This window comes from Alligator mississippiensis, chromosome 1 (assembly GCF_030867095.1).
Source record: "Alligator mississippiensis isolate rAllMis1 chromosome 1, rAllMis1, whole genome shotgun sequence".
NCBI lineage: Eukaryota > Metazoa > Chordata > Crocodylia > Alligatoridae > Alligator > Alligator mississippiensis.
The window spans coordinates 214,014,158-214,041,273 of NC_081824.1; the positions used below are offsets into that span (position 1 = coordinate 214,014,158).

The following is a 27,116-nucleotide window of genomic DNA, read 5'->3' on the forward strand; positions in this document are numbered from 1 at the left end:
TTTCCAACTATTTGAACTTTACAAGTATTTTCTAGACCTTTATAAGTACCCCCTGAATAAATAACAAATGATCTATACAAAAATATGGTAATTTAGTGAAAATATTCCACACACAAAAATATAATAAGCCTGAGAATATACATCAGTAATTTAGGTAAAACACACTACATCTTAAAAACAAGCTTTATAAAGCCAGGCTATTAAGGTTATGCTTAAAGGATATTTGAACTTACTACAGTTCTTAACCTTAACTTTGCACAATAATAATGCAATGCAATAATCAGACAATTATAATCAATGCAAAAGTGTCTGTGGTCACCTAATAGATTCAACTAGTTTAAAGATTTAATGTAATTTCCTCCTTGGTGTCTCAAATGGACAGTGCTAAGGAGCTTTTTATTCTTTTTTCTACCAGAAGTAAATTTACACAATTTCTATTTGGATGTAGCATTATAAAAGCAGAGTCATTTTGTTATGTATGGCAGCTTTTGTAAAGTTGATTGTCTTAGAACAAATTAGTTTTAAGCACGACTAAATTTAAATCAAAGCGGTCTAATACAAGTGTGAATTCCACAAACTGGAATACATAATGCACTTTAAGTTTATTTTAGCATTAGTCTTTGCTTACAGTTTGGTTTTAAATGAAGACTAAATAGCTGTAAACCTGCTTTGAGGATTTTATTTCACCTGACTGTTGCCATCTTTGTTGCTAAAGACAAAATCGGAACATCCACTCATTATCCCTGTGAAAAAGCTGTATAATGTACACAAAACACTACAAAACTGAAATTAAAAAACAAAACAAAAAGATCAGTGAAGTTTTCTTGACAATTTCTGTCTTTTGGCATTTTTTTTCCTATTAAGAGATTCAGGGCTGGGCCTTTAAGTCATGCAACACAGAATTTACAACTCGAGGGAGGGCAGGAGCACTATGCTGGCTTTAAGACATTTTTGTGCTTGTCTGAACACAGGGCTGGCTCCAGGGATGGGTAGACCCTCCCCCAGGAATTTTTACAGCTCTAGGGGGCTGCCATAGGCTCTACAACTTTGTGCACTATTGCTCCACCACGCTTTCCTCCACCATTCTCTCTACTCAAGGGCTTGCAAGGGAGTCCTGACTTCTGCAGTATGGGGGGAAATCTTTCCCAATCAAATAAAGGACAGAGTGGTGAAAAGTGCACTGTAACTTAGAGTAAAGCAGGCACAAGTATCTCAGGGCCATTTTCAGCTTTGGAAAGCAAAACAAAGAAAGATTAGTGATCAGAAACACTTCATGAACTGGAAAATACTGTGTGAACCTTTTGTACATCTATGTAATTAACACTCACTTTATAAATTTATATTACACTGATAACTGAAAAGTGTTATCCATTTCTAAGACAAAAAACACAGCTCTGGGTTAGTAAGTTGTGAAGCTAAAGGCCAAGGCATGGGTATCATCATGGGTTAGCAGAACGAATTGTACATTAAAAAAAAACAAACAAACAACTAAAACTCTGGAGAGACAAGCAATGCAATTAACAGCGGGGGAGCAAGGAAAGAATTTCTTTAAAAGAGAAAAAAAAAAGGGAAAATGAGTCAGGAGCCATAGGTGGGTTGTTTAAACCCGGAGCGTCCAAGATATGGCTTGTGGAGCCTCATCATTAAGTTGACTCAAATGCTACACATGGCTCCCACCCTGGCAGGTTTGAGATCCTTATTGCACGTGGCATGCCCCCCATCTGGTCTGAGACTGCACTGCATGGAGCACCTGTTTCAACCAATCCAGGACCTATGCAGCATGTGGCTCCTGTAGGTGTCGCGTGAAGAACAGGTCCCAGAGGAGCTGGAGCAGGCAAAGATCCCAGAACATCCAAAATAGGCCCCATAGTCTGGCCAGGGTAGGTACCATGTGCAACATGGATCCTGGACTGCCCTGGAGGTGCTATGCACACTGGATCCACAGTGTGTGTGGGTGGGCATCTGTGAGCCCAACCTGACCTGTGGAGTGGCTCCGCGACACTCATCCAGCCTGTGGGGTCAGATGAGTTTGACACCCCTGGTTTAACTAACACTGAAATTTAAGTTATATTGCCCTGTATATAGTTTGGCAATTTTATCTTTTTTACTTTTGTACGTTTTTCAGAAATGTTACTACGTAGTTAATATGCAAGTGAGATACCCAGAAACAATCAGAACATAGAAACTGCATAATTGGAGAAAGCTACATACAATTTTAGAGCAAAACATACAGCTCCTCAGCACACTGATTCCCTAATTTCAGTACATATTTAAGTAACATTATTTCTGGTAATACTATGCCAAATAGGTAACTTTGTGCATCATAAATCACACAGTTTTATCCAAAGATTCAATATATCATAAATAGCACAGGGGATATTCTAAAGGACAGCCTGCCATACTGACTATTCTTACAGAGCTCTTGGGATAGGGACTGTATTTTTTGTATGTTGTACATCATTTAGTACAATGTGTGTTCAGGCTGATTGGAGCCCTTAGACGCTAAAGATATAGAACATACAAGTTCGTTTGAAAAATCTTTTCCTAAATACACACACACCAACTGTCATGGTGTTAATGCCACACATTAATTTGTTCAAAGGTGACACGCAAGAACAAAAGGCCAAAAGAGCAGACTCAGTTTAAATCAGTAAACAACTTAAGCTTAAAAAAAAAAAGATTGACACTATACAGCATGGTTTATATTTAATACTGTTACTTCTAGCAGTTCCCTTGACATCACCTACCGGAAACTGTGAATGCCTTGAAGCTCCTGCTGTAGAACTTCCTGTGTTGTTGCTATTAAATCCAGTGCTCCAACAAATTCGGATGTGGAGAGCAGCAGCTGTACAGTAGGTTGTGTTTGGTGTACAGTCGCCATTAGTTTCAGTTTGTTGTATGCTTTTATACAGTTATTTCGGGTAAGTGAGAGTCTCAAAACTCGAAGTGATCCCTCGCACATAACTTTATCAATTTGGGAGATTTTATCTCGAAGCATTTTTACAGCGTGGGAGGTTTTCCTGAGGTAGTCCTGCAGTTCATGCTGAGAGGTCATTGCATGAAAAAATGCTTCTGAGCGTAGAGAAATCTGATGAGCAATATTTACCTCTACAATATCCAGATAATGGCTCAGCTAAAGAGAAAGAAGAAAAAAAAATAAAACAAGCACACAAAAAACTTACTGTGTTAAACTTGCCAAGAAGTGTATCACACCACAGTAGCATCAAAATGCAGTTTGTGGGTCTAATTAAAATGTTTCTTAGTAAATGCCTTTGTCTGAAAATGATCAGCTGGCTGTGGACACTGCAACACTCAAAAGCCATTTTCATGTTGGCAAATTAATAAATAACCAGTTTTTAGCAAGTTTAAAACCTATTAGAAAAGCTGATCTAGTGTTCTTGCTTGCAAGTACACTGTGGAAGAACAAACAATTAAAAAGGATGCCCAAATCTTTGAATCAGAGGTCAGATATTAATACTATCACAGAGCATCCATTAGTTGTGACTGTGGGCTGGGTACCTGCCTACAAATAACAACAAATGTACATAAGCATATCATGCACTAAAGCTGCTGTGCCATGCTGGGGGTATCACACAGAATGAAATACATTTCCACTTGGTTGTATGGCTTATGAAAGCATTACTTTTGGGAGTGATTGCAGCAGGTAAACAGGGAAGTGCAAATCAAAGAGACAGAGTTCCTGTGGATCTCCACATCTCCCATCTTCTTTGCAGACAAGTCCTTTCTGAGGGTGAGCATGAACAGGGCTGCCCTTTGAGTCACTGCATAGAGAAGCACTGCTATTTCTACATTAGCAGGTACTGCGGCCCTTCAGTGGAACAGTGGTACATGTTTAGTGCCTCAACTCTCAGTTCTGTGTTGCACTGTTATCAGAGTCCCATCTTATATGGAATGTATAAACTCAACTAGCAGAACACTAAGATGCTCATATAGGCATTAATATCCAAAAAAAGAGCCTGATTCAAGTCACAGCAGCTGAGATGTATTGGAGACCATGGCTTTAGACTGGGCTGGCCTTTGTTTTCACTGCACTGAAATTAAAATTCTGAAACATGAAAGGTTCTCTCTTCTTCACACAGAGCCCCTAGGCCTGTTGACATTTTGCAACTTACAAGCATTCTTCAGTTTTTGCTATCCACAGATCACTACAAAACATCTTACAGTCCATTGTAGTAATCTAATGTCCACTGGGACAGACAAGGAAAGAAAAAAGTTGCAAGAATTTAGTGACAGACTAATGCTTTTTAATCAATACTTGCAGAATTTTAGAAAAGCTCCTAAAAAGCTAGAAGAGGTGATTTTTACCTTTAAAAAAGCTTAAAATCATGTACTGCTTTTGAAAATACAATTAAGTGCATTTATGCCATCGAAATAGTTGTCTATTTTTATTATTGTTATTACAAATGAATAATTTAGAAAGACAACTGAGTGTGGTTATCCCAAAGATAACTTCTACTTCTCAAATGGGTGAAAGAACTCTGCCTCCAAGCTCTAAATTGAACCCAAGTCATATGTCATTTAGCTAAAACAAACTCAAAGAGGCAGCAGCATATGTGGCATGGAATCTCAAAGATAAAAAGAAGCTGTCAGCATATATGAGCTAAGGTTTAATACTTCCTCCCAATGCACAGCACACACTGCTTCTGTGGGGTTTCCCTAAAAGTTTTGTTAAAACTATTCCAAAACTGTCAATGTACACCCTTTGTCCCCGACTTCGTCTGCAATCACAATTCACATAATTTTTAGAACACCCACCAAACAAGTTATTGATATGGATCATCACCTTTGGCGGTTTTAAAAGGATTTTTAGAAAATTATCACATGGTATATATATAGCACTGACCATCTGTTGGCCCTACACTTGGCAGATAGGATTTTTTTCAAATAAAAGTTTGGTTCTTAGCAAGCCCCTCTGTTATGTAAGTTTTGGTTGATGGAAAAGGAAAATATCAGTGCTTAAAAATTAATGCATCATGTAATAGACCATGTGTTAGAAGATTCCTTTGTAATCAATAAACAGACGCACTAGCAGTTTGGCATATTGTATGGAGTATTTACCTTTTCTTGAAGCAACTTAGAGGAAGCTGCATCACGATTTCCTTTTCCTCCAGCAGTACTAAAATGAGACCATGGTAAAACGGCATTAAATGTTAAGGAATCTTCCAAGGCAAAATCTGGTTTCATAAAAATCTGAAACAAAAAAGAAATAAATATATATTTTTCTTTCCTTGCCACCATTCCCCACAAACAATCTGTTCCCATTAATGAACATAGTGCCCACAAATTTGAGTTTGACTGATACACTCGTCCTCTTAGTTCCTTTAAAAGCTAAATGTACCAAATTAATTAAATAAAGAATATTGTCCTGTGATAAACTTTCCAGGTATGAAGTAAATGTAACCCACTGTAGTGCTGTCCTCCTGAATCTGCAGGCAAATCCAAATTTAGATGCCAGCCCACAGTCTGAACCACAGGCTATGCTCAGATGAGTTTATCTGCAGGTTCAAAATGAATCTCTCCTATGAAATGCTCTTCAGCAGTAAAGGTGACCTACTGCTGGTACGCACCACCCCCCTGAGAGCCTGAGTTGACTTATACTTTCTCTGGTAAAGGGTTTCTCTCTCACTTAATTCACTGATACTGCTCCCTTGCTCCCACTCTTCAGCAGTCCCTACAAAACTGTGCTCTGCAGGATGGAGGGTGTGAGTTCACAAACCCTTGAAAGCAGCAAAACCTCCTTCTTCCGCATAGCACAAAAAATCTGGCTCTTTGACAGAGTAAGATAAAGATTATTTGGCCTTTTTGTTAAACTCAATTAAATATGTTCAGCTTACTTTTACTCCTCAAAATTGCTAGATACCTGGAACACCCAGGAGGACTGAACTTTCTATCCCAAGCATCAGACATAACATTAAGGGCTTAACCCGAGTCATATCAAGCATTGCCTAGTTCTTGGTCTTTTACTTTAAATGTTACTGTGAAAGGTACTTTGCTTATATCCTGAGGGTTTGTAGCCATGCAGCTAATGACCAGTACTAAACTATTTATCTACTACTGGCTTGTTAACTTGTCATTTTTTCAGTCTGAATAAAATGGAATTTCAGTTCATTTGTTTTCCCCACCTGTCATTTCCTGTGCGTCACTAAGGTTCTAAGAATCAGCAGGCAAGAAGTCTCTCTTTACTATTTGCCTGTATTGTGCCAACCACAGTATAATACTGATGCGTGACTGAAATGTCAAGACATTAAAAACACAGCTACCAGTCTACACAGTAACTCAAAACAGGCAAATTCCCCCCATTTCTGTCCCTTCTAAGAAGTTTCTCTTCCAGGAAAAAACTAGAAAGCTGGACCACGTTGCTGCAGAAAACAGAATGGCTGCCTTGTCTTGCACAGCTGTAAAATTCAATAAGGATAGAACATAAAGGCAGCTGGATTTTACCGTCAAAATCCATCAAAAGAAGAAATACAGCTCAGGGGACAAAAAAAAGTATAACTCTTTAACAATTCATTTGTCTACACTTTATGAGCATTATTGTTCCTTAGGAGGGCTAGACAAAGAGGCTACCTAGCAAAACGGCTCTTCCTCTGACTGATGTGCACGTGAACATGCAAAATTGACAAGCTTGTGTTTCCTTTAATATACCTATTGTTATACAGCAGTCCTACCTTAGGTACTTGTTCCAGATCTGTCCTGGATTTATCTACAAACAAAAATATAAGTAACTAATGGGATAAATATAAGATTGAAATCATTCTTCCACAGTCAGTCATTCAACAAACAAAACAAAACAAAACAGTTAATTTCAATAATAAAGGTATCATTTAAGGCTTTGCTGTCCTTTATCATTCTTCTGTTTTCAGCTATTGCTTCCACATAGTGCTCAAAGGATTTTAAGGATTTTAGCATTGCTTTAAAAATAAAATGATTATTAAACCCAGTGTTTCATGCTCACTAGAGCAACATTCCAGCCAGCTGGTGATGACCAGAACAAGCCCCCGCCCGCGTCCCTCCCACCATGGCTTCAGCTTTGGTGCTCCAAAAGGAGACCATGCCCGAGAAATGAGGGAGGCAGAGCGTCACTGGGATGGAAACACAGACCATGCAAATATAACAATACCCACAGAGACAGGAGCACAGACAAAGCACTCCTCCAGCAAATGAACTGAAGTAACAGACATAGAGGTGTGTCACAGAGAGAGGGAAAGATTGGTGGGGGATGTGGAAATAGCTGTACAGCAGCCTCCTGACTTGGTACAATTTGAAGAGGGAGATGATTTTTACACTCTTTGCTAGTCTCTCAACCTTTAATCCACCCACAGAAAGGAGCTCAGAATTTAAAATTCTTCCCTTCTGATTGCAGAAGGGAAGAATTTTAAAGTAGGGATCCCTTACCTCAACTGGATCTCAAAAAAACCTCAAACTGGAAAGGTACAAGTACTCTAAAGACCTGGGTTTTAAAAGCCCCTTTTTAATGATGGAGTCAAATACTGGTATTAATGCACTGAAGACTAGGAAAGCAGCTGGCCTTAATGACTTACTTACTGAACAAATCAAGCAATGTGGACCCCAGACTTGAGTGGCTCCTATGCCTATACAACTCATGCACAGCCAGTCAAAAAAATCCCAAAGTTATGGCAACATGCTTAGGTAGTCGCACTTCTAAAGCCAGGGAAGGATTCATTGGAATGAGAGCTTCAGTCCTATCTCCCTGCTATGCCATACATACAAATTGTACGAACGACTGATATTGAAACGGCTTGCCCCATATGTGGATAAACACCTAATCCCCAAATAGGATGACTTTCGCCTTGCAAAATCAACGGGCTAGCTGCTCAATCCAAATCAACATATTGAGGACAGTTTTGAAAGGGGCCAAATTGCCAGAGCTGTGTTCATAGACTGAACAGCCACCTACGATAAAAGTTAACCACCAAAGACTCCTCCACAAGACCCTGGAAATGACAAAAGTTCTACACATTACAGAGCTGATACAAACCTTGCTCAAAAACAGACTTTTTTTGTCAAACTGGATGGAAAGCGAAGCAGATGGAGGCAACAGATTAATGGCTTCCCCCAAGGAAACGTACTAGCACAGCTGTTACATAATACCATAATATCTATATTAATGACCAACCAATCGACTTGGAAACAAAATGTTTCATCTATGCAAACAACCTGTGCATAACAGCCTAAAACACTGGCTTTGATCATGTTGAAAAATCCCTAAGCAAGGCAACAATTGGCCTAACCTCACTGAAAACCAATTGTGCGCCAACCCAGCAAAAATGCAAGTATGTGACTTCCATCTCAAAAACCACGAGACTAACCACCAGCTTAACATTACATGCTCCAGGACCCCACTATCCCCTTGTCCAAACCCAGTTTACCTTGGAGTCACCCTCAATCGAACCCTCTCATACAAAGAACACGGTAGCAGGGCGCTAAGGTGCTTGCTACTTGGAGAGCTGGAATAACCACACAGGTGCTGGTTGCTGGGGTAACCAGAGCGAACTAGTGACCCACACCTGCCAAGTCAGCTGACCAGAAGGGGCAGGGCCTGGCTCCTATATAAATCACAGGCTGGAAGCCAGGAGGCAGTTCCCTGCTGGCTGTCAAGGGGGGAAGGAGTGCTGCCGGAGCGAGTTTAGAGAAGAGGCCTGAATACACAAGCAGCTTGAGATGATGAGAGATGGAGCACCACTGGTGTGGCGGGAAGAATGTTGGAGCCAGAGGGCTGAGATTTATGTTATAGCCTAGGGGCTTATGCTTTGTGTTTGCTGTTTGTAACCGGAGGTTTGGGTGAGGCTATTAGGGGTTGGAGGAGGCCTCATAAGGGGACTCACGGTAGTGTGGGGACCCCAGCTCCAGAGCAGGGGCAGCACCGCGAGAGGCCCCAGAGCGGGGGGCAATGACCGACATAAGTCCGAAAGGGCAGTATTGGAGTGTGCCGACCCTGAGCGCCAAAAAGAGTGCAGCAGCGGGAGTGTGCCGACCCCGAGTGCCCAGTAAGGCAAAACGAGAAAAAGTCGTGTGGAACCTGAATGCCCAGTGGGGCACCATTGAGAGACAGGGCTGTGGAGAGGCCGGGTGCCCAGTGGGGCGCCGTTGAGAGACAGGGCTGCAGAGAGTCCAAGAGATAGTATGAGACCAGAGACCGAAGATCGTCCATTCTATCTGCGAGGCTTGGGGCGTGGTACAGGGGTGGTTGGAGCCACGCATAGCCCTCCAGGCCAGGGTGCCTGGAACACCCATTATAGAAACTGGACTAGTGACAGCAGGAGAACGGCGGCCAAGAGGACGAAAGGCAGTCTCCCTATAAAATATACTACAAAGTCATGGCGGGCGAGAATTTGAGGGTGCTTGTAGGCAGCTTAGCATGGTACAGAGGGCAACTAGGGGAGAGCACGGTGACCCTAGGATGCCCTCCTGGTACAAACACATCATGAAGACAGAAGCAAAGGTGAGTACTTGTAACACCATTTTATATAAGCTCACCAACTTGAAATGGGGAGCTAACCCCTCAACCATCTGAACCACTGGTCTGGCTCTCAGCTTCTCCTTTGTTGAGTATGCATGTCCTGTATGGGAGAGATCTATACACACTAAGCGCCATGAACCCATCCTGAATGATAGCTGCAGATGCATTACAGGAGGTCTGAAGCCTACCAGCCTAAACTGGGTGTACCTGCTGGTTGGCATCACTCTGCCTGACATCAGAAGAACAGTGGCCAGCTGGATACAATTGAGACAAGCTGAAAATGCAAGTTACCTACTGTACAACCATCCCGCAGCACACAGATGCCTGATGTTACACAGGAGCTTCTTCACCAGCACCCAACCTCTCAATGCCACACCCAAAGAGACATGACTGTAGATGTGAAATGAGAGGCTGAAGAAAATACCTGACAGTGAAAAAACAGTGGCCAAGTCTTTAACACCAGGAGCTGACGAATCATGGCAAAGGTGGCAGTGTCTCAACCACTTACATATCAGAGTTGGACACTCCAAGGAACTAATAAAGAAGCGGGGCTATATCATTGGTTCAACCACCTGTGGCTTCAGCACAGAGCCTCAGACTATGCAACACCTGCTGCAATGCCTGCTGCTTGAAGGTACACATATGATGAAAGATCTTGCAAAGTATAATAAATGAGCACAAGCATGCGTAACAGAATGGTCAAATGTGGTGTCAAGACATGAGGAGACCTCAACTGGAGACCCCACCTTCCCCAGCAACAATGGGTGAAAGGAAGCTTCGACCCCTCCAGCCGTAGGGTTATTTATATAAAGCACCTATTGTAAAGGAAAAAGGCCCAGTTACTGAGCCTCATTGCTCTGTCCTCAGCCTCAAACCACAGCAACACCTAAGGCCGTGAGATCTCAAGCTAAAAGTGCTTGGGTTAAAAAAAGATGGCTAACTGTACCACAGGGAGGGGCAACATGTGTAGTGCTAGTTTATTTAATATCACTTCTCTTAACACCAACTTGCTTTATATCCTTTTGTAACACATAAGCGACAATGCTTTCCCTACCTTTTAGTTTTGGTTTGTTTTTTGTTGTTGTTTTGGTTTTTCGGTTTTTTGTTTGTTTGTTTTTTTACAGAAAAGCCTAAATACTATTGAAGTGAATTAAGCTAAACTCCAGAACAAGCATGTTCTCTCAAGTTGCGATTCAGAAATAACAGAACGAGATAACAAACCATAAGAAAGCTGGTGTTCATTTTGCATGGGAGATATCAACAAGTCTGACAAAACAAATTTTCTGGTGTACAAAAGAACAAGGGATCGTTTTACAGTCCCCAAGGATAAGAGATATGTATAACCCCTTTCCTAAACAGCACTCCACTCTGACAGTCACTTCATCAAAAGTGAAGTCTAAAAACACTACATTAACTTCAGACTATCCACTGCATTTTCTCTGTTTGTCTCTTTTGGCAATTTCACTTACAATTTCGAATTTCAGATAGCTGGGGTGATTCAGTATAAAGCCTAGATGTGTTAAGGGACGCAGATGTAGACACCATTAAAACCACCACACAAGCAGATCAGACTTTACTAACAATGATCTTTGAATGTAGCATATTTAGAGATGCCATGACCACCATTCCACTTCTGTATCCCCCAGAGAGAGAGACTTTCTTCTCTGATAAGAATGTAAGAAGGAGGGCAGTGCAAAATTTCAAAGGGTGTTTCATTTTGAAGCTGTTTTGACATGTTTCAAGTTCAAAACAGCGCAATCTAAACAAAACAAAAGACTTCGAAACAGCTTTGAAACTAAATGAGGGCACTCAAAACATTTTGAAAGTTTTGAAACATTTTGAGTTTCAAAGCAGCCCAGTGGCAGGAGGCAAGGGAGAGCCAGGGCTACACTCTGAGTGGCTCCACCATCCCCACAGAGCTCAGCCCAGCGGCGGGAGAGCCAGTGGTGGAGCTGCTTGGAGCACAGCCCCACCTCTAAGTGCAGCCTTGGCCAGTGGCTCTTTCCCATCTCCTGCCACCAGGCTCAGCTCCGTGGGGCTGCGGAGCCTCCCGCCACCAGGCTGTGCTCACCAGGGCTGCACTCAGCAGCTCCAGCACTGGCTCTCCTGCCGCCTCCCACTGCCGGGATGAGCTCCATGGGGCTGCTGGAGCCACTTGGAGTGCAGCCCGGCGGCGGGAGGCGGGGAGAGGAAGGGCTGTACTCGGAGTGCTCCGCCAGCCCCACGGAGCTCAACCTGCCCTCCCAGTGTTGCTGGACTCCTCCTGCGGGTACAGGCCTCCAGATCTGCACACAGGATGACAGAAGGCCGCCAGCAAATGACACATGTTGCTTTTAGCAGTTTGAGGTGAGGTCCCTGAAACCCTTGCACCTATTTCCTTGAAACTTGGCAGTCTTCATGCCCTCAGAAGAGGCTACCATCACTGCAATCTTCATCCAAATCAGGAAAGAAACGACAAAGTTATAGGCATTTTCATGATTCCCCATTATAGCCTATGGGTGAAATATCGAAACAGTTTCGATGAAATGAAACAGAACGGTGCTTCGAAACTAAACGAAACTACAAAACAAAACACTGTCCCTTCAAAATGGTGAAACAGAAGTCGAAATGAAATGGTTCCATTTCTCACAGCCTTAGTAAGAAGGCCCTAGAAGCTCAGTGCAATTGCATGATTTAGCTTTGTATTTTTAAGGAAGTTAAAAAAAATTGTCACTGATGTAACTATAAACTGTGAATATGGATATACACCAAAGAAGAATTCAATGGCAGACTAGAATTTCAACCTACATTGTTATGAATGTCACGCTAATAATTAAGAACAGCTCTAGCCAACCAGGCCTGGATTTGCAATCATCAACATCATCATAAAACCGGTATCAGGCATTTTTGCATTGCAAGTCCATGAAAAACTGCAAGAGATCACTGGCACATTTTATTATTCATTTGAGAAATAAAAATGACACTTTAACAAATAAAAGAAGGCTGAAATTATACCATGAATATGTAAGAGAGTCCTGTCAAAAGTATCTTTAGGAGGACAAATATTCTTGCATCTTTCATGAATCTTCTCTTTCTGTAAAAGAGACAAGAAATTAAAGAAATATTCTGCTGCTGTAACAACACAGTGAAATTTTTTTTTCCCCCCCTTTGGAAGACAATATTCAGAACTTTGTCAAAGCAAGATAATGCATGACACCAAATAAATTTTGAGAACTTCACAGCTATTTTTCAACTCTTAAGTGACTTCCGAGCAGTTAAAAGTGACAAAGACCATTCTGGAGGCTGGTATCTTTTATTTTTGTTTGTGGCTTGCATGTATTTCTTCACTGAAGTTACATTATGGAGAAAGGCAATAAAACTATTTAACCTGTATGAGTTAAGTATTCCTTCCTATAACTTGAAACTACTTACATACTGGATTCATAGATTCATAGATGTTAGGGTCGGAAGGGACCTCAATAGATCATCGAGTCCGACCCCCTGCATAGGCAGGAAAGAGTGCTGGGTTCAGATGACCCCAGCTAGATGCTCATCTAACCTCCTCTTGAAGACCCCCAGGGTAGGGAAGAGCACCACCTCCCTTGGGAGCCCGTTCCAGACCTTGGCCACTCGAACTGTGAAGAAGTTCTTCCTAATGTCTAGTCTAAATCTGCTTGTATTGTACAATCTGCTTGGATTGTAATGATAAAACCTTTATTTATTTATTGTTCAATCAGTAAATTAACCTGCACTAAGAGTATAAAACACCCTTTTACTGACATCTCCCTCAAAAAGTATAAAAAATGTGTAAAAGTTATTTCCCCACCTTACTTATAAACATAATGGTGTAAACTTACACCCCGTTTGGTTCAGCTAAGTTTTATTTTTTGCCTAAATGGTTTAACCAGCAGTTCCAGTTCTTTAAACCGGAAACTATTTTTCCACGGAAAACTGTAGCTACACAATCCATTAGAGATTCTTTCATGAGCAAATCATGTCACTCCCTCCAAAGTAAGCAATACATTGGTTATGGAAGGAAACAACTTCTTGTTTCCTTCCATAAGCAATACATTGTTCTACAATGATTTTATTGCAAGGATTCTTTTAATATGTTAATATCAGATATGCAAACATGTAATCCTAAAAAAAGTTCCATCCTGCATATTTTTACCATTTGGATCCAGAACATCTTACCCTTTCTTGAACTTCCAACACATGTACTTAAAGTGACCCAACACAGAACACAAACATCTGTTAGTGGCTCTTTAACCAAACTTATCTAGTTTGCTCTATAGTCATACAATACTTAGGACAATCAGATCCAAGCCTATGACAAGTGCTCCTAAATGCTACTGTTACACAAATAATAACATAGATAGTCTACTTCAGTGTCTCTCTCATAACTTTTCAGATTTTCCACTTCTGACCAGACACACATTTCTAGAAAAGAAGCTAAAAAAATAATACAACAATAAGTATGCATCATAATTCACATAGACATCTTATGTAAATTAAACAGAAGCAACTGTATAATACCTAAAAGTTTCCACTTTCAGACCTAATACCACAAATGCAGAAAAGCACAACTGCTCACTCTGGGGAGCAGTACTATTGATTTCAATGCATCTATTCACAAGACTAAGCACTATAGAGTTAGCAGGAAACATTTAAGATTGTGTCCTTAAAGAGAATTCATTCAATAGCAACCCAAAGAAAGGAAGCTGCAACTAGGGATGCAGAAAATATGAGGAGATCTCCCATTCTTCTTTTAGGTCAAAAGAAAAAAGCAAGTGTACGTAAACTCATATATTTGAAAGAGATGTAGAAGCTCTTGTTGCGGATCTGAGTTTCCTGACATGACAGAAACTGCCCTGTTTCATTATTCCAAATATAAATGTTTTGTATGTAGAATGTTTTAAAGAAGTGGTTAACAAGATTTTTGTTTCGTTTTAGATACCACCAGGGTATTGGAAGATTTTATATTGCACTGAAAAGGCCAAAAACTGAATAAGCTGTTAAGTTACATTTTCAATCAACTGAAAGAATAGGAAGTGTAAGGTTTGTACATTTAAAACAAGAGTACAGAACTGAAATGCAAATGGAAAACAGCAAAATGGTAAGAAGAGAAAATTTAGACAATACTTCTCATGTTGAGAACACTGAACTTCTGGAACTCCAAGCCAATGTTAAAAGGAGAGTCAACTAACAGAGAACCAGACAGGCAGTTTTTACAGAACAATACAAGCAACTGTTAACAAACAGAATCACTAATTTATGGTGTCACGCACAGGGGGCTCTCAAATCCCTTTTTAGCCCTTGATACTTATTTGTACCTAACTCTGGTACATTACCTGAGTGATGTCCTGTTGGTATGGTGCAAAAAGTTCCTTGTTAATCTGTGGGAGGTAGAACGAAGGCGTGACTTCTGTGTCCACAAAGTCCTGTCCCCATGTTTTTGTAAAGAAATCAGATTCCCTTTTTGCTAACCTAGGATCATTTAGCGCTGCTGGGAGGTTTACTTTGGAATGAAAAATAGTCCATCGATGCTGATCTGCAACTAGAGATGGGCTGTCACATAAACTATTAGGATCACCTGCGAGTACAAAATATAAAAGACTATTAAAATGAAAACTAGAATGTACATGTATCCTAATAAATACAATATCAATCTTGATACAGATCACTAATTTAAAAAAAAAATGTTCATAATGCAAATAATCACAATTATCTACGGAAAGACGCATACAACCCATTTCCATGACAATCTATCAAACTTGCATTTCTTTGTTCAGATTACACAAGGCATTTTGAATATGTAGTTACAAGTATATTTTTCTTTCTATTTCTTCATACAACATTCAATTTTACCAGCTCCCACTGAAGAGGCAAAGCTCTGAAAAATTCAACAAATCTTTAATATACTGAATTGCGGATCTACTGCACTCACCAATTTAGAACTTACAAGTGAAGTCAGGATTCTTCCGTATTATTTTAAGGAATTGTTTTTCCACTCTATCCCACCACCCCACACCTTAACTTCAGGATTCTGACCAAGAGGTGGCCTTATGAGAGAGAGGCACCATAGTTGTGGATCTTGACAATAGTTGTCGATCTTGGACTCTTGGCTCCCCAGACCAAGAGAACTGTAGAGTGTCGTAGAAACAGTGAAACTAACCTCCAGGGGGAGGGAAGGCTTTGAAGGCCTCAGCCTGAAGTACTGATGCTGATCATTCACAGGCTGCGACAGAAATCCCATCCTCTACTCCTACATTGTAACAATGATTACAATAACTCAGGACCTTACAAGTAGGGTAGAAATATAAAAATGAGGGAGTGAGGGAGAGAACAAAGGTTCTCCTTTGCTCCAAAGGGAGACTGGGGTGTGTGTGAACAGAATTTCACTTTACCTACTGAAAAATAAAATCTGATTTCTTAGTAAGAAAACAAAAGAATCTGGTTGATCACTAGAGACTCATTTTTTAATCTGGTCATTTTAACAGTTTTGGGTTACCTATAAGCCAACTCACCTGTAGGTTCCTTGGGACACACATCTGGCAGTGACTGCACAGGTTGAAAGCGTTTAGCAGAATCCATTTCCTTTTTAAAGAATGCATCACTGCTGTTTGACTGAGGCACTGGTGAAGAACTGTGGCTTGATGCCATTGCATAAAATCACCATTTGACAGTAGCTAAAGAAGAAACAGTAAATACCAAGCCTTTAATGCAGCTCTGACTACAAACTAAGCCATAACAATGCCATTTTTGTAATATCCAGCTATAGAAATCAATACAATTTTAAATAATACTTAAAGGTCTCTCCCAGTGACAGATCCATTTTAAGCACAAAAATAAAAGGCAGAATGAAATATTATGTCCTATGTCTAACCATGCAGCCACATATATAGAGTATAAAAGTTGCAGACAAAAATTCCAAAGCACTTTAAAATTTGTTACTATCACTATGCAAGCAGTAGGACACGTAAATATTTCCTCTCAGAACTTGCCCGGTTGTAGAAAGTGGGGTGTGCAACATGAAGACACCAGTAAAGGAGAACTTTATTTTACCCATCAAGAGAAGCAATATCATACAAGTACATAAAACCATGACAGTGGGTCACACATAAGAAACTTCATATGCACTGATCCAAGGCTAAATTCCTTGTTGATTTAATGTCAGTGATTTCAATGGAGTTACACCAGCAAAGTATTCTGTTCACCATGATCTATAAGTACAATCTGATGCTTCTTGTATTTTATATCCCTGGCTGGCAATGAGGGTTGAAAAATGTATTTAAGTGTATCATGTACAAAACACGAACAATGGTTCGAATCATGTCTCCTGAGATGCATGCACTGGATAGATAATTCTGTCATCTCCCAGGATAGCAGAATCCTTTTGCAGTGAACACATTGGAAATCTGTTTTTTTACAGACAGACTATCTTGGTGTGAATGTCCCAAACATTTCTGGTACTTTTAAACATACAAAGTACAAATTTTGTTTATAGTAACCTCCACCAAATATATAAAATTCAGTATTGACCTTATGGAATGGCAAGTGAACTACATATAAAGTGTATGCATGCATGTGTGTGCGCATGCATGTGTACAAGGAAGAGATTCAGGGGGGGAGAGGATTAATAAAGGAGTGCTCTCCTTCCAGCCAGCCCCTTTACTAGGATGCTAGGTCACTGGCCCCAAAAGACTCTAGGCCAGTGGTTTCCTAACTTGGAGTTGTGATCCCATTTGGGGTCACAACAATAAAACATGGGGTTGCAGACACTTGACAGTGTTGACCGATTATGATGAAAATCACAGAAAAAAAAAGCACTAAATGGCAGGTTCCCCTTGCAGGCTGGCATAGTTCCAGCCCGCAAGGGGCTGCTTGGGGCTAGGGGGAGGAGGGAGATTGGAGCACTTATTGGAGGAAATGCAATTAATCGAGTCTGCTGCAAGTCTGTTGGACTGTGCTAATTAGTACGCTCCAGCAGCCTCCATGTCACGCGTATTCAGCATTCCTGCATTTCAAAATGGCGGCAGAGGCACTTTAGCTAACTTGAACTAGCTTTAATTAAAGTGCCCTTGCTGCCATTTTGAAGCATGGGACGCTGAATACATGCAAAACTGTGGGGGCTTTAATTAGAGTGTCTCTGAGAGCTGCTCTAATTAAAATGCCCCCCCCCCCCCCCCGCCCCTCTTCCCTGGAGCACGTGTATAGACGCCCTCTATTATCAAAGTCCCTTTCCTTATGATCCATTCACCATAGTTGCTAACATTTTAAAAATCTGACTAAGGAAAATTCTGCAATAAAAGCTGTGGGACTGTGGAATTCCCTCAGCCCTTGGAATACTGTATGTCTAATAGAATAATTTTAACTATTTTCTTACTGGAAGAACAAAAATCAAAGACACAGGAAAGCAAAGCTGTGCCATCTCTCACATCTCATTTGAAAAATACCTTCATAGGATAGTTTTAAAACTATTTGTCTGCACATGTACACAATTCATGTTTTGTCATCTGTCTCCAAATCTTGCCTTCTCCTCTCCCATTTTTCCCCATCTTCTTCTGCAGTCCTAGAGCCTCTGTGTGTAGAATGGTTCCCTTTCTCCTCCTTCTCCCTCTCCCAAGTCCCTCTGCTTTTAAGATGGGGGGTGGGTTAGAGATGGGAGGAAGACAGGAGGAACCCTGGCTGAATTTAAGATGACCCTCCAATAATTAGATTCTATACATGGAAAATTATAACAGATACATACATTTTCCATGCAGAGAATCTAATTACTGGGGGGAGGCATCTTGAATTTGGTTAAATATGGTAATAAAATATGTTGTTCCTGAATATGAAATGCATAGAGTTTTTAAAATAAATCAATCTATAAAGTATTTAACAGACTCATCATTATGTCACTGAAGGATATTTTGTTGTGTGAGCCATACAAGATGCTGTAAGACAGAGAGAGAAATGTGCTTGTGCCATTAGTTTTAAAGGTGACCTACAAAAGAGCTGAAAACAGGTTTGGGTTCTTATCAAAGGATGGAAAAGGCCTGATTATCTGATGCCTCTCTCTGTACCCCTATAAATACCTTCCCCCAAAATGTTAGACATATGAGGATTGTCAAATCCTCTTTCTTTTTGGTTCAAAGTCTCAGTGTGTATTTTGTCTTTCACAGCCCTCAGTTAACTAGTTAACCTTTAACAAATATTTTCCTAAGTATTTCCCTAGTTTATTGTAACATCTGTTTAATTCCAAACAAAACAGTTAAGTAAACGGTGGGGGAAAAATCCCCTGTTAACTCATCAGGTTTCACCTGCTTTGATAGCTGGAGTCTCATAATTAGGGACCTACCAAAATGGTGATTTCATGCTTTTTGCAGAAAACACAAAATCAGGTATTTTCCTCAAAAAACTGCAGGCTCCACGATTTTGGCAGGCTTGCTAGGAAGAAACAACTTACTGGTAAGCAGAGAAAAGAGCGGGAAGCCCTGCAGTCTTAGAGTGGGGGTGGCTGCGGAGGCAGCAGGGGGCGCTGCTTGCAGCACATGGCAGGAAGGCCACACCCAGGTTCATGGAGCCCCAGCTCACTGCCAGCAGCACATGCACATGTGCCTTGGGGAGGAGGGCAGGGAAGGGGCTAGGGCTGCGCTGCCACCAGCAACAAGCCAATCTGGGGCTCCACAGACCCTGGGGCAGCCACTTGAAGCTTCCCAGCTGTCTGCCACAGCTGGACCAGACCCAGGCTCTGGGGAGGCCCCTGTCCACAGCCACAGAGCCCAGGCTGCTCACAGCATGGTTTAATTATCCTGATTAAGTCTGGAGAAGTCATTAATCCACGCTTAATAACGCATGGATTAATGGCTCCCCCGGGCTTAATCAGGGTACTTAAGATGCAGTTTCAGGCCATCTGCCAATCCTTGGGGAGAGGATGGGAGGGACTGGCAACGCCCCTCGGCCAGAAGCATGGGGGCCCTGCCATGACAAGCTCATGATAATGGCATCCAGCCCCGTGATCTCCCCGCAAAATAAGCTGCCTGCCTCCTCAAGTTCAGTGGATCCCTATGCATCCCTACTGAACGTTATTTGTTCAGTTATGTGAACAGACTACCAGACAGGAAATAAACAAAGCACAAGAGCTAAATATCAAGGAGCAAATATAACATTAAAATAAAAACTGTCAGGCCTCCTTTACATAAAAAAGAAACAAAGCCCCATGTTTTTGTCTCATTTACAAGTTTCTTTTAAGAAAATCTAGTTAGCTTTAGATACCAAAAAAAAAAAAAAAAGTTTAAATATAGACACTTCCTTAAATTTTAGTCCATAAATATTATAAAAATGGAAAGTGGGTATTAATCTATTGTAGTGGCTCTCAACCTCCCAGTCCTCAAGACACCCCTTCGCAATGTCTGTGAATTAAGTGGCACCCCATTTCAAAAACTAATTTATATAATACAGTAACTACCTCCTTGTAGAGGGGCTGGGCAGTGTGACTGAGGAATTGGTCATGCAAACAATTCTGAGCCTACACTTATCTACTCATCTTATTATCACACCCTGCATCACCCCTCAAAGGATCTAGCAACACCCCAGGATTTTACAGCACCTTGGTTGAGAATCACTACTCCATTTCTTATTTTTAATACGTGGAAGTAGTCAAATATAGCAAATACAGCAAACCGATAAGATTATTGTATGAGATTAAACTCCTCCATAATTTAGTCTCTATGGACATTTATACACGTACTTGTTCACACTATGACATGACAGAGGTGCAGCTTGATTAACTGAGTCTGCTCCACACGGGAGCTAATGTGCATGGCGCCTCATTGTGTGCAGTTGTATAAGTGGCGAAATGCAAGTCTGCAGAGAAAATGATGGCGGTGCACTTTTGAACTAAAACACCTTCAATGAGTTTTAGTTCAAAAACATGCTGCCATTTTCTCAGCGCTGACATGCATTTTGCTGTTTATACAAATGCATTTGCTGCAGCACTGGGTGCTTTTAGAAGTGCCTGGTGCTGCGGCGCAAATATGTGTACAAATGCTCTATATACCAGAAGTGTGTTTGTACCTACAAACTTGCAAAGAACATTTTTTCCAACTATTTAGTTGGTCTAATAAAAGACATCACATCTACCCAAAGAACCTTGTCTCCAGAATTTAAAGAACTTCTTCCAAGTATAACACCTCAGAATGACTTAAAATTAAGGTTTTTATCTGTTGATTTCTTTTCTCTCTTCCTATTGTCTCCTTGAGTAATTACCACAGCATTTTAGTGCTCTGTTATGCTTGTTTTTCCTTTGTCACATTCCTCACTTGCATTTATTACTGTTAGGATCTTATCACTAAACAAGATTAGTTCAAAGAATGGGACTTTTTGAATCCTTTCCTATAAAACTTAGAAATCATAAACATAAAAATCATGGTAAAAGAGAATTTTCAGGTCTCCTGAAGACACAGGCAAAGCATTGAGTATTTAGGGCTCCAGCAATCAGAGATGTTCCAAAGGTCCATATTAGCTGTTTCTGCTTTAAAAAAAATCACATTACATAAATGTATACTTCATGTATTCATGGTAACGTTGTGCGTTTGCCGAGATACTTCTTCAAAGTGTATATATGCCCTGAAAATTTTTCTCTTGAAATTATACCTTTGGTTGAGCCATTGTTTCCCTCATTTCTGTTAACAAACTATTGTCTCCGAAAATATTTCCTAAAATTTAAAGTTCAGTTACCTGAACCTCCGTGGACTAAATGCTAACTACATTTAAAGTTCAAGATTTTTTTGTTTGACATATTTTAGCTTGTTTTTAAAAATAAACTATTTTGACTTCTTATAAAGGCTATTTTTTACTCTTAAATCACCATTACATGTACAAAGCAGCTTTGTACATGTATACAATTTTACAGTAAAATGGACACAGGAAAAATACAAGTGTGGCAAAGAACTTTCATACCACTGAGTTGATTTCAGCAGGAAGTAAAGAATCACAGGCAGCAGCAGCCTTCTAAATGGCCTGTAATATGATGCTGTACTAAATTATTCATAGTTAACAGCTATTCTGGTAGAGTCATAAGTTGGGACCTTGTGGATAATTAACTTCAATGAGCTGCCACGTATAAAGGCACAAACCTACCTAAGCAGTAAAAACAGACAGACTGCAGTCCTATGTGAAAATTAGCCAAACATAAGAAATTAAGAAAAATTAAATGCGTTTCAATGAATTTCTTCCAAGTTACAAAAGAAAATGTGACCAGTCAGCTTACACATGAGAATCCTTACTAGCACTTAATATAACTGACCCCTAAAAGCTGAGCTGTTTTAGTAATTTGCCACAAAAGCCTGTCTCGTACTACAATACTAAACACTTTATAAACAAATGACTACTGCATTCTTCAGAATCAGCAATTTCTTGAAATATACAATGTGCTGCATATATCCTTCAATTCAAATCTAATGAAAAATTAAATGTAAACTTAACATGAAACAAAAGCAAGCAAACTAATAGAGTGGATGGCTGCCAAAATATTTCAGCTCATTCCAGTCCATCAAGTTGTGCGATCAAAACTGGAAAATGCCCAAGCTCCTGAGCCTCCTGCTTTCATGAGCATACAAGCTGCAATAACTAGATGCAAGCATACAAGTTAATGACATTAATATTTTAGATGTTCTGCAGTTAAGAACTGGGTTACATTAACTCTATTATTCCTAAAAATAAAAAGGGCAGCCACCATTTGCAGCTGGCAATGTGTACAACTACATTTAAGCCGGACAAAATTTTAGAAGAACTATGCATACTAGTAAAAAGAGGTAGTCAGGGAATAAAAATTTACCCTGAGGATTATCAGCACTCTTATCTACCACTTCAATACATTGAATCCATTTTTCTCAAACTCTATTAGCTTAGGGAAGAGAGGTTGCTAAGGAATTTGAATGTTCTTAGAGTGATATAGTAGAAAAAATATGTTGGTTTTTTAAATTTTTTTAAAAGGTAGCCATAATAATGAGGGAAATGACAAGTTTATGTAGATGTAATTTAGCATACCTTTAAAATTGGTGTCCTTAAACAAAGGTTTTCACTTTCATTTACTTTCAAATTATTTTTTAAATAACAGGATTATGTTCTTATACAGACCTTCATAAAAATGGGCTATTATCCCATGCAACTGCAATAATCTCATAAAAGAAAAGCAGAATTCTGGCCTGTCTTTCCAACCGTGAAAGATAACCAGAATTCACTGAACTGGGTCTTATAGTGCAAACAAGCTGTAGAATTCAGACAGAGATGCATGTGGAGGGACAGAGACAAGCACTTGAAGTTTATAAGAAAGCTCTACTTTCCAGTTAACTCTAAGAACCTGTACTTCACTGAAGTCAAAATTAGAGGGTAGAAGTTAGATCTTCAGCATGTCTAAGATAGTATACAATGGGCATGGAGAATCTACTCAACAAGGATTGAATGTTTTGTTTTTAAAAAACAAAAACAAAAACATTCTGCAACCTTTTCATCACACAGAGAAGTTTCCAAACATGAAACAGTGTAAACTGATTTAGTGTTGTCTTCCTGAGTGAAGAGAAACAGGTTCCCTGTTGGTACTTACAGCTTTGTCAAGCAGCAATATGGTGACATCAACAGTATCCTCTGATCAGTATCAAAATGTTATCCAAAGTCTAGTGGACCACAGTAGAACTGTAAAAAATTATGTCAAGTTCTTGCCAGAAGTACAGCTTACTAAAGGTCACAAGTGAAACAGCTGGTACTGGAGATCTTCATAAGGGAATAAAAGCAGGAGGAAAGAAAAACGGGCCCTCCCTTCTCTTTGAAGCAGATGGGAAGAATTAGATGGGGAGAAGAGAAAACGAGCACCCTCTTACATTCTCTCTTGCAACCTAGGAAAGTATGAGGTTGGGGTGGGGGACTGGGAGTAGCAAATAAAAGTCAGTTTGGGTGCATGACAGCCAGAGACAAAAACAAAGATGACATCCAGGAAGAAATCCCATCCTCTTCTTTCTTCTTCCAGCTAACATCACAGATTTCTCACAAGGATGCTGTCCTTGGACCTCATTGACGGACCCCTATTTATCACTAGACTAGCATGTTTATGTCACGGGGTACCCATTTTTTTTTGTTTTTAAATACCCGGCTCTGTGGGAAGTCTGCCCAGTTCTCTCCTGCCACACCTTGATGTTAGTTGATATACAGTGTGGGAGGCTGCCCTGGTCTTATTACAGTGACCACCCAGATTGTGGTCCTGGCCTTATGGGCCAATTGCATGGCTCTGTACCTTCCCTATAACATGCCCCATGCCCCACAGATGGCATCCTTACAGATGTTCACCAATTACTGATATAACCTCTCACTGGGCCTCCTGGCCTCTCTCAACCCCACGTCAGGCCTTCAGATCTCCCAGTTTCTTCACACAGCCCTTTCCTGGGCTGCCAGACCCCTCGGTCTCCCTCTAAGCCCCGCTCAGTTGCCAGACACCTCAGTCTCTCCTCCAATCGATCTCTGGGCCCTCAGACCTCTCAGTCTCACACAACCACTCCCTGGGCTATCAGGTCCCTTGGTCTATCTCCTGGCCCCTCTCCGGGCTGCCAGCTCCTTTTGGTCCCTCATCTTGGACCCTTTTAGTTCTCCACTCTCCTGGCCTCTCTCCAGGCCTTTGGATGCATCCGGTCCTGTGCTCTATTCCTGGCCCCTTGCTGAGCTGCTGGACAATTCTGGTCCCCCTATACTCCCTGGGCCACGCTATATGCCTCAGGCCCCTCACTAGGCCTTCACTATATAGGTCCTTAAACCCATCTGGTCCTGCACTCCATTCCTGGACCCTCGCTGGGCCACTGGACTCTTCTGGCCCCACTATGCTCGCTGGGCCTCACTATCCAGGTCCCTGGACACATCTGGTCCTACACGCTATTCCCTGGCCCCTTGCTGGGCCTCTGAAGCCATATCAAATGGCCTAGTACAAGCCAACTTCATCTCAGGCTGCAATCCCCTTGACCCCTTCCTTTCAGCTGTGACCACACAAGGACCTTTGGCCTCTCATAGGCCCTGACCCTGCCTCAGGCTGGTTGAGAACTCCAAGCTCTCCCAGCTCTGGCAGTCTCTGCCATGGTCTATTTCACCCTTTGGCCCCTCCTGGGCCCTGGCCCTGCACATGGTGGTTGAGATTCCCAGGGTCAGTCCTCTAGCTGTCAGCCCTCTTGTCTCTGTGGGTCCACACTCTTGGGCCTCTCTGTAGATCGCTGCTTCTCTCTGGGCTCACCCAGAGCCTCCATAGGTCTTCCCTAATGCAGCCCCTTGCTTCTCTGCTCACCCAGACCTCTCAAAGGCCCCTGTACTCTGCCCCACTCACTGGATTCACCCAGACCCTCCACTAGGTCTCCCAAACATTTGGCTCCTCTCTCGGGGCTCACCTGGCCCCTCAATAGACCCACAGACTCTCAGCCCCTCTCTCATGGCTCACCTGGCCTCTCACTAGGCCCCTGAGCACTCAGCCCCTCCCTCTGGACTCATCTGGTCTCTCAACAGGCCCCAGGCACTCAGCCTCCTTCTCAGAGCTCTGGACCCCACACTGGGCCCCCCAGGGACCTCCTCCTTCCCCTTAGTTCTTACCCAAACCTCCAGATGTTATTCTGCTTGCTGGCATTCAGGAGCAGCAGCCTTTCTTTTGGGTGATGTTCCTACATCAGCTCCCAAGGTGTTACTGCCAGCCCTGCTCTCAGGGTCTGGGCTTACAACCCTATCTAAAACCAGCCCTCTTCTAATCAAGTGACTCCCCTGATCAGGCCTAGCCTCACCTGCCGGCCCCCTGGGTCAGCTGGCTCCTCAATTAGTCCTGACCCCCACCTGCTGGTGGCTCAGCAGGCTGCCTGACCTCTGAAACTGGCAGGCATATCCAGTGCCCTGCCACAGTTTAGTCTTCAGGCCATTCAAAGTCTAAATCTGTCACTGTCTTCTGCCTAAATTTGTCACTCCATTATTATACATTTACTTTTAAATTTAACATGCATTTCTAAAATCACAATAAGAAAACTATCATAGGCAGAGTATGTAGCAGCACCTCCAGTTAAGGCTGCATCACACTTCCTACTATTTAACCAACAAAGTAATTCTCTGGCTGAAACTGTCCATGTCTGTCTTGCACCCCGGAACAAATTTCTCTCCCTTCCCTCACCCTCCCTGCCCCCCTTTTTTTTTAAACATCAGCAAATAGCGGTTTCAGAAAATGAGATTGGGGGGAAATAGATTATTCAGTCAATGTTAAAATGGTCATGAAGATTTCTGTGAACAGCTTTTATGTCCTGGGCCCAGGGTAAGATGCTGAAGATCTGGCAAGGGGATGACCAGAGAGGTCCCCATGAACACCCATCTACAAGTTATGGCTCCCAAGCTTTGTGAGTTGAGGTGTGTGTCAGCCTGCCCATCACCAACCCTCTAAATTGCAATCTTACTTCTTCTGCTAACAGGTTTTTAACATTTCTGTTCATCCCTTTTCTTAATATTGACCTAAGTTTCAAGCTCCTACGCAATGTTAAACTTGAATGTTAAAAGCCACAATGTAAAGCCAAACTCAAGTTATTGAGTCCCCACAAGTGTTGCCCTCACTCATGTGTCTTGTGAGGGGTCTTGGGGTATATCCCATAATTCTTTGTGCTGCAGTAAGCTGAGCCATTCTAGGATTCTTTCACAGTGATTACATGAGAACACATCCAGTATTTCAGGCCAAGGATCCTCAACCTGTTTTTTAGCCTCAAGGCACCCCTTAGAATATGCCAGCTATTAGTTGTCATTCATTTGTTAATCAATGGAAAAATAAAAGAGCAACTTCTTTGTTGCAAAAAACTCAAATAGACCACAATGGGTTAGAACAGTATGGATTCACATTTAAATCTCTGGGTTTATCTTGTGAATCATATTTGCACACCTAACAGTGCTAACATTTTGTGGCACTGCACAGCATCTTTGAAAGGGTGCTGTGGAATGCTGGGTGAAAATCACTGTACTAGGCAGACAAGCTGAGAGCTGAATGGAGGCAATGGAGGACTACCAACAGTCAAATGACTTAATTAAAAAAATAATACCTACATCTTATACAGCATCTTTCACTAATAGGTCTTTAAATGCTTTATGAAGGTCACTATCATCATCCCAACTTTACAGATGGGGAAACCGAGTCACAGAAAAGTAAAACGACTTGCCAAAGGCCTGACAGTAGACCAAACTCTGCTCTCATTGCAAAGCTTCTGGCTTGTCATTCACCTGTATCACCCAAACTTCAGCTGATTATAAAACACGCTGGGTGCCTACAGACATGGAAAAAACAAAACAAAACAGCACTTTACTTTCAGCTCAGCATGCCCCAGTGCAGAGCTCAGTGCATGGCCAGAAGAGAAATCACATCAGTTTGACCCAGCTTGCTGAGGGTCTGTATAGCTTGCGCGCTTCACTGGGGCTTTTTGATGATTTTATCTAATAGATGATTGAATCAGCTACTGAGTTAAGCTAAAAAAATAAGAAGGTGCTGGAGTGGGCAATTGTTTGGGCTGAAGGGCTATTAGATAAAAGAGCCAAAAAGTCCTGTTGAACCATATGAGCTACACAAATGTTGGGTGAGCTGGGTCAAACTGACTCGATTCCTCCT

At 41.4% G+C, this 27,116-nt stretch overlaps 1 protein-coding gene across 1 annotated transcript in view; it reads right to left on the bottom strand.

The window, feature by feature from the left end:
* Positions 1 to 27,116, bottom strand: part of VPS54 (VPS54 subunit of GARP complex) — a 70,015-nt gene that overhangs the window by 37,171 nt on the left and 5,728 nt on the right. The window contains exons 3-8 of the mRNA XM_006264914.4: positions 16,009 to 16,170; positions 14,833 to 15,074; positions 12,497 to 12,575; positions 6,690 to 6,724; positions 5,080 to 5,211; positions 2,748 to 3,133 (exon numbers count right to left, since the gene is read on the bottom strand). Coding sequence (XP_006264976.1) covers positions 2,748 to 3,133; positions 5,080 to 5,211; positions 6,690 to 6,724; positions 12,497 to 12,575; positions 14,833 to 15,074; positions 16,009 to 16,144 — 1,010 coding nt within the window. The 5' untranslated portion in view covers positions 16,145 to 16,170. The remainder of the gene's footprint in view (positions 1 to 2,747; positions 3,134 to 5,079; positions 5,212 to 6,689; positions 6,725 to 12,496; positions 12,576 to 14,832; positions 15,075 to 16,008; positions 16,171 to 27,116) is intronic.